The sequence below is a fragment of the Centruroides sculpturatus genome, unplaced genomic scaffold, assembly GCF_000671375.1.
Source record: "Centruroides sculpturatus isolate CEXI.00-Female unplaced genomic scaffold, Cexi_2.0 scaffold435, whole genome shotgun sequence".
In the NCBI taxonomy this organism is placed as follows: Eukaryota; Metazoa; Arthropoda; class Arachnida; order Scorpiones; family Buthidae; genus Centruroides; species Centruroides sculpturatus.
In genome coordinates, this window is record NW_019384953.1 from 510,366 (window position 1) to 518,954 (window position 8,589).

The 8,589-nt window shown below is 34.4% G+C and overlaps 1 protein-coding gene across 1 annotated transcript; it reads left to right on the plus strand.

The window, feature by feature from the left end:
* Nucleotides 1–6,445: 6,445 nt before the first annotated feature.
* Nucleotides 6,446–8,122, plus strand: LOC111632305. Its single transcript, XM_023376704.1, has one exon. It carries the CDS (start codon nt 6,446–6,448, stop codon nt 8,120–8,122), a length of 1,677 nt encoding a protein of 558 aa, XP_023232472.1.
* Nucleotides 8,123–8,589: the final 467 nt, after the last annotated feature.

Below are 8,589 nucleotides of genomic sequence, written 5' to 3' on the forward strand. Positions count from 1 at the left end.
CAATCTCTCCACTTTATTGGTTAGTGATTACGTTTTGCAAGTTGACAGACAAAACACAAAATGTATTGGTTTTTTATTATCCAATAAAACATTGGGAAATTTCCTTGAACATGATTTGTTAAAAGGTGTTAGCCACACCTTGTTGTACTTGCTTGATTTGCCATTCTTGTTGGTCATACCCTGCATAAAGCGTATTGGCCGTAACTCATTACCCACCTATATCAGATTCGCGAATCAGAAATAACAAGTATATCTAAGCGATCAATGTGCAAGCAATGCACATTATTGTCAAGTAACAGTTATAATAACTGTTATAACAATTAATTGTGCAACGATGTTATGACTAGTTTGCAAAACACACAGATTAGAAATAAGTAAATACATTTATTAAGTTAAGTTACAAACAACTCGTTAACAGAACATAGCAATTAATCATTACTTCGATGACTCGTTAACAGAACATACCAATTAAGCAATACATCGATGAGTCGTTAACAGAACATAGCAATTAATCAATACATGGATGATTCGTTAACAGAACATAACATACAGTACAGTACCATACCGGTAACAACAAAAAAAAAACGCAAATGGCGGGGAGAGGTTAGAACCTCGTCCAATATCCGGCCTTGTCCACGACCGCATTAAGACGCGAGGGCATGCTTGCCACAAGATTTTGACAAAGCATGCCCTCGCGCAGCCTTTCCCAACGACCAGAGACGATGTCCCAAAGGTCGTTGGGATTGGCTACGTTAACGGGGTCGCGGGCAATGTCGGACCAAACGTGCTCAATTGGATTGAGGTCCGCCCCTCTCCCCGGCCATCTCATGTCCGCAACTTGCGTATGTTGTTGCATCCATGTTTCTACAATGCCAGCTGTGTGGACCGGGTAGCGGTCATGAACGAAGAAGAAACTTTCTTCTCCGTAGACGGCCCTCACCGTCGGCAATAATACCTGCTCGAGGATTTCGATGTATTGCACAACGGTGAGGTGACCGTCTATGCAGACCAACTCCCCGGGACCAGTGGAGGACATCCATCCCCATATACCTGTAAACAGAAAAAGTCAATAAAGTTGTGATTTATATAATGCACAAGCAGATAAGCTGTCATGTTCAAGGGTTTAATGATACAAAAACACAACATTAAAACACTCACCAATTGTAAAACGCCCGCTTCTTTGGGTGCGCCACACGTACTCACGATGATGTCTGGTACAGGGTGGGCGACGCACCCACACAGGCCCGGTGTTTGCCGACGAAAAAATCTTTTTATCCGAAAATATGACGTTTTTCCAGTCGCCGGCATTCCACCCTTGATATGCATAGGCGAACCCCAACCGGTCTATTTGATTGCCTAGGGTAAGATTTTCTTTCTTTGCCGCCTTCCTTCCATACAGTTTGCCCTCTCGCAACCTATGAATAAAAAACATATATATTATTCTGTTTCCTACATTTCTGTATACGCAACAGCACGGTAATAAAAATGTCCGGAGGTTAAATATAGCGATCGAAACTCATTTCGTTGGAAACTTGCAATATTATACTACAAATGTTACATACCTTCTCTTTACTGTGTTTGTAGACACATTTAGCCCCATCGCCATTTTATGCGATGAGGCGGTAGCAAAGGATTCACCCGGCTTGCCGCTCTCAGCTGTTCATCCTGATTGGGAGTCGTTAATCGCGGGCGTCCGGACAATCGCCCTGCAGACACAGAGGCGGTGTCCTGATGTTTTTTGATTATTCTAGATACCGTTCTTGTTGATATACGCAGACACTGCGCGATATCCGCTATCGTTTTTCCTTCCGCTCTGTGAGCTATGATGCGCACACGCAAGTCGTTGCTCAGTGCTTTAGGCATGCTCATCAATCTAGCACTTTCAGCAAAGCCTTTATATACTCTCGATTCCCTAGACAATTGAATTTAATTTCATGGTAACAGACATAAATAATATTGACTAAAATCTGTCATTATTTACGGCCACAGTCTCCTTCCAATTGCTATAGGTTTTCACTTCGAATATTCTGATAAATGAACAACATTACGCAAATCAGCCGTTGAATGCCCATTGGTCCTGAATGGCATCTTTCCCGGATAAACAACGTTAGAGGCAACGTCACGCCTGCAATGATGGCTTTCCCGTAGAAATTCTATGTGATGCGAGGAAAGCTGCCATTCGTAGATTAGTTCCCATTCTCTTTACATAATAATTAAGAACATGTAAAAGAAAATTAAAACATATAAAAATACTTATAACGTAAGTATTATTTATTGAAACGAATGACATATCATGTGATACCTGAATACGTATAAAATCTAAAAGGACGACTCAAATATAATGTGAATTTAAAAATGTAAAAACAAAAATTTGATTACAATGAGATCTGTTTATAAAATGACAATATATTTTATTAATATATATATATATATAATGACGAAGAAGAGATATGAAAACATTTTTTGCAAACTTGAACTCGCAAGAAATATGTAATCATTATACAAACAAGGGTATGTTCATTGCAATTTTAATTCATAAACTTTATACAAGTATAATTTAAAAGAAATCGATTTAGAACACGATAAAAACAATTTTATAACACAAGCGGAAATAAATTATAAAAAATATATTAAAAATAAACAGTTCTGACAAAACTGATTTATTAAATATCATGGACAACATTCTGTTCAATGAAATTAAACAGTAACCTTAGATATATTTGTTATCTCTGATTCGCGATTCGCATATATTCCGTAACGATTGACGGCCAATACGGTTTGTGACCTACAGGGTGTGACCTACAGGAATATCCAATCAAGCAAGTAGAAGAGGGTGTGGCTAACACCTGTTAACAAATCATGTTCAAGGAAATTTATTGATGATTTATTGGATAGTAACAAACAAATATAGTTTGTGTTTTGTCTCTCAATTAGAAAACTTAATCAGTAAGCAATAAAGTGACGAGTTTGCGAAAAGGGTAGAGAAAGCAAATTCAGAAGGAAAAAATGTTGTGGAGAGAAACGTAAATTTAGAAAACACTGAGGCATGTAACCTTTGCAGTTGAACTTGTTTAATTAACCCTTGGAAGATCCCCGGACGTCTGTCAGACGCCCAGCGTCAGTTTTTTCAGCGGCATTTTTTTCGAAATTTTTCAAAAAATTTCAAAAAATTCAAGTTCTCCAATTTTTTTCAGCTGCAAAAAATGCAATAAATAATTTTCTTATTGCGCGCCAACTTTTATTCGGGGGAAAAAAATGCCTGCGTCTCACAGAAGCCCGCGACCGTTCACAAGAAAAATTCCGCAGAAAAAACACGATTGCGAGATCGCGACCATTGTATGCGTCTGTATTATATTCGAGTTTTTCAGCGATCGCAGCTTCGATTCGCTCTTTTGTAGGTCGATTGACTTTCTTTAAGCCAATAAGTGTATTGTCACCACCCCTGGGCCATAAATATTTTGGTAATACACTCCCTACTAATCTACAGTAAATCTTTCAGTAAAGTACACAGTTGGCTGAAAACAATCAAAGGAAAACTCCTTCTAAAGTTTTATTGGGTATCTTCTGTCATTGTTGACATTACTGTAACTAATCACAGACTTGTGAAAGGAAAAATTGCCGCGAAAAGTCCCGCCTCCAACCTTCGAAGTAAAATGTAAACAATCACAATAAATTCGCTTTTTAAATCGTTTTTTTTAGCTCTAAACAACTAATTTAACGTTTTTAAGATTAAATTAGGCAATTCGACAATATTTAGGCATGTAAATATGTTTTTAAAACTATCTAACAATAAATATTCCCGGGAAACTCCACCTCCCTATAGTAAGTGTATGGAAGATGTTCTTGCTGTTAATTGGCATTAAAATTTTTATTTCTACGCCTATTACGCTCTAATTGGTAATTTATATTATGACAGAATCAACTTTCAACGAATGAGAGTGTTTTCAGAGCCATCTGGTCTGGATTTTCCCGCGAAGAACCAATCCACGTGATCAAAGTCAGAATGTAAACAAACGTTAAAAAATTGCTATATTCTATATTTTAGAGCGTATTTTTACTAGTTTGCATGTTATTTGACTTTACTTAGATAAGAAGATTTTTTAACAAAAGCTTCCAGCTAAAAAATTAACCGGGAAACTTATTACTTCCGGATGTTGCGTAATCGCAAAAAAAAATTAACTGATCGCTTATTATAGTGTATTATTGCATAAAGTGAAGAAAAAAAAATATAAAAGGTGTCAAATATTTACTATTTGAAGCAGAAATATATATTGATAAACTTTGTGGCATTGCTTCACAATGACAATTGACTCCTCTCCCTGCTAAGTAATTTGAGAAGTAGTGTGAATTATGGCAATAACTTCTCCCCCGCTTTAGATAGAGAGCTGAAGTTTGTTTTGTTTAAAAGAAAACAGATGTGTCTAGCTAACAAATGTTTCAAATTAAACAGAACGTTTACAGATTTTTAAATTTTTACTCTTTTCTTAAAAAATTTAAAATTTTTATTACATTTAATAATCGTAAACTGTGAGACATTTGCGGCAAAAATAATGAAAATGGACGATTCTAGCCCGATTTTAAAGCGAGATATCTAAATTTATTATTACACTCAGCGAAGTCTTATACTCTGCGAGAAATCGCGTTTGTCCACGCGATAAATAACAGCGACAAAAATTTTTCAAAATTAATTACGCTAAAACAAATTTCGCTAATTGTACAATTTTTGTTTCTTGCATAACTATTTCATTTAGGTATTGATGCAAATGCATTTTTTGATTAAATTTCGAGAATATTTTTAGTTATAAATAAAAGAATTTACGCCTTCGACATCATGTCGTAAATTGCCGAATTTTTGATGGTCCACCCTGTATTTTTGTTGTTGCTTCATTTCATGCATAGAAAACATTTATATCTAAACTATCAGCAAGAAATTTAGATGGATTTTGTAATATTTTGAGCGATGTCCATTTTTATATTAGGTGATCGATTTAAGCCTAACACACCACTATATCACATTAAAAATTGAAAATAAAATTAATATGTAAAGATCTAAGAAAACTATCAGTTAAATATTGAAAAAAAACGTTTTTATGAGTAAAATAAAGTAAAAACTTTGTCAATTAGTCGATTTACAACTCAGAAGAGAAGTGTTGAAAATAGAGTCATAACACAATTAACGTTTATTGACTTTCGCGGTAGGGGGTAACGCGGAGTCTGATGACAAATTTTCTCGCAGTAGTGAGAAAATTCTACTCACTTCACTTGAAAGAGTAATATTTCTTCCCCATTTACAAACAAACCCGATAGCGATCGGCGAAACAGGAGATAAATTACAGCGAGTTGAAATTTGATATGTTTATTTTTTGTGTTTTTCGTATCAAATTACATTAAATTCGATGCAAATAAAGCATTTGTGCCAATATAAAATAAAGCATCTTGATTTCTTATAAATCAAAAATCATAGTTCACTTACTTGTAATCAAAATAAAGCGAAAATTTACTTGTTATTTTAATGTAACAAAACGGCCCAAACAATAAAAGTATCCATCAATGCATTTGACCTAACTCGTATGTCTTTTAGACTCCCTCTGGAATGTCAACATAGGCATTGGCGCATCAAGTCTAGTTTGTCTGCTGTAATTTTAAATTTTTCGTACATTTAACTGTTAATTTTTCTATTGATTGTATACTTAAATCATATAATATTGTATTGCACGTGTAGGCATTTTATGCATGAAATATAGCTAAATTGTAAGTTTTAATTTTTAAGACTTCGTTTCGGATTGAGAATCAATACTTAATTCTCATAACTCTAATTTATTTTATTCGGCTGCAATTTAAAAAAAACCAGCAAGTAGTTGCTCAACATTTCCTGCAACATTTGGAATTTTGTTAACGACATCTCTCATCATATTTTATTAAGGTAAGGTTTATGTATAAGTTGTAAATATTTATAACGAGTAAAATCGTGATAAAGTCCAACCCCACTAACGATATTTCATTTATCTTTTTACCCCCTCGACCTTTAACCGACAAAATTTAATAATATTAATCCTTTTAACAATCAAACGTTTCTGATGTCCGGCTCTCATAAAGTATAATTTATTTATTACCAGTATACTATTATTTTTATTTATAACAGAAATTTATTATTGATATGAATTTATTATATATACCACGGAATGACACCGCTGCTGAGAGTACGCCCACTATGGGGCATCACGAGCTATTTCGTAAGGCGGAAACTGTTGATTACTTCGTTTCAAAGGTCATACAATTTTATTTTTAAATGTTAGATAATACAGTGGACGATAATATTTGTTTAATTACCAATATCAAAAGTTTACAGATACTTTCATTCCTGACAAATGTCACGTAATCATTGTCAAAGCATTGATATTCAATTTAATCCTACATAAAAAAATTAATGATGTAAACCATTTATATGACAACTAAATGCCTAGTTTTGTCTGCTTTGGTCAACAAAACTAGGCATTTAGTTGTCATGAAGAGACATACGTTTGACAAGGAATTACATGCTTACATCAATAAGACCGAATGTGAAATTATTGACGACAAAATAATTGTATCTTTGGACAGAAGGGTCAAGAAGTTAGAACGCTCAAGTCTCGCTTTGCCTTTTCTGAAGAAATGTCACAATCCAAGTTCAGGAGCTCCAAGATTATTTGCGTTTGCTAAGACGCACAAAACCGGAAATGAATTAAGACCAGTGGTAGAGAAGTGTAGGGGGCCCACCTTCATCTTAGAAAAAAGGCTACATAAATATTTATCCTCACAGCTAGAAGATGATAGACTGGTGGCAAAAGATCCTCTTGTGGTAGTGAAGGAAGTGCAAGATATTTCTTTAATGGAAGACGAAGTAGCGACCGTTTTAGATTATGAAAGTATGTATCCTTCAGTAAGGATTGAATCATGTGTGGGGGCATTATTGAATTTCATGTACAACAACAACCCTCAGTTGCTTAGTTACACCCAAGACGTAGAGGAACTAGCTAGCCTGGTATGCCATCAATCTTGTTTTACTTTTTGTGGTCAAATATACAAGCAGAAAAGAGGGGATCCGATGGGAAGTCCCCTCTCTGGAATTCTTTGCGAGTTAGTAGTTAGAAGATTAAAAAGAAGAGTTCTACGAAATTTTACGGAAGATGTCATACATTTCGTCAGATATGTGAATGACATTTTTATATTATGGAGAAATAATAGCAGGATACATGAATTTTTGAATAGAATCAATAATAACAAAGATGGTCTTAGATTAAAATTAGAGCAAAAAAGTACCTTAAATGTGCACTTCTTGGACATTAATATCAAGTTCATGGGAGATCATTTGTCCACCAGCGTATATATTAAACTTACTCACACCCCGCTATATATACCAGCACAGTCCATGGATCCATATCGATATAAAATGGCCGCATTTCAAACTTTGATAAGAAGAGCCTATTTGTATTGTGATAGAATCGGTGACAGGAATAAAGAAATTGACAGAATATTGCAAGTAGCCCAGACCCTAGGTTACAAGAAAAGCACCATTGTAGGCTTACTCAAAAAATATGAAAGGAACAAAGAGAGAAAAAGCTTAAATACCGCTCCCAATAGACGCTTGAAGTTTACATATAACAGTAATTTGAACAGTATTATGAAAGAAGTTGCTAATAGGAAACAAGCAAGAATGGTTTTAAAAAGAGCCCCAAATTTATATAAGATATTGAGGAATGATAAGGATAGAATAAAAACAGAAGAAAAACCAGGTGTCTATAAAGTTCCTTATGAGAACATCCAACTAGATGTTAAGAAAGACTACATCGGCGTCACCAACAGGAGCTTAAAAGTAAGACTAAAAGAGCATCGTTATAACGTAAAAAAAGGATCCAATGCTACAGTTTTGTCGCAAATGTCGCAATTCCAAGGTTCGGTGGTGAAATGGGACGAGGCAACAATTATAAAACCAGTATCTTCCCCCACTTTATCAATGACGACGGAGAAGATTGAAATATATAGGAGGAGGCTACGTGAGGGATGTTTAAATGCGAAAGATGCTGAGAGCCTGTCGTCGGCGTGGAAATATATGATTAAAAAGTGCACTGAAAACTCAAGCTAGAATTAGTTTATTGGAAAATTTATTATATTTTTAATTTTTTAGTTTATTTTGTGTTATTTTTATATATTCTTCCGTTTCTCCTGTATATTTTAATTTTATTTTGTGTTATTTTTATATTTTCTTCCGTTTCTCTTGTATATTTTTAAAAATTTTTGTTCTAAATTTTGATTTAAATATTTATATTCTATACATAAAACGTATCTGTTCCATTTTCGTCTTTTAGACCTGATGATGGCCTGTTAATCAGGTTGGAAACGTTAGTTTTTCAATTATGTTTCTCAGCAACAAATTAAGGTGTTTTATTTTCTGTTTACTTGCTGAGCACTTTTAATGTTTCCTCTGTTATATTAGATTCAATAGATTCCCTATGCCCTGTGAATGCCAATTCTTGTTTCAATAACATCTACTAAATTAAGTATAATATACTTTTCAAGAAAATTGTAATTAAATATAGCTTTGTAAAGAAA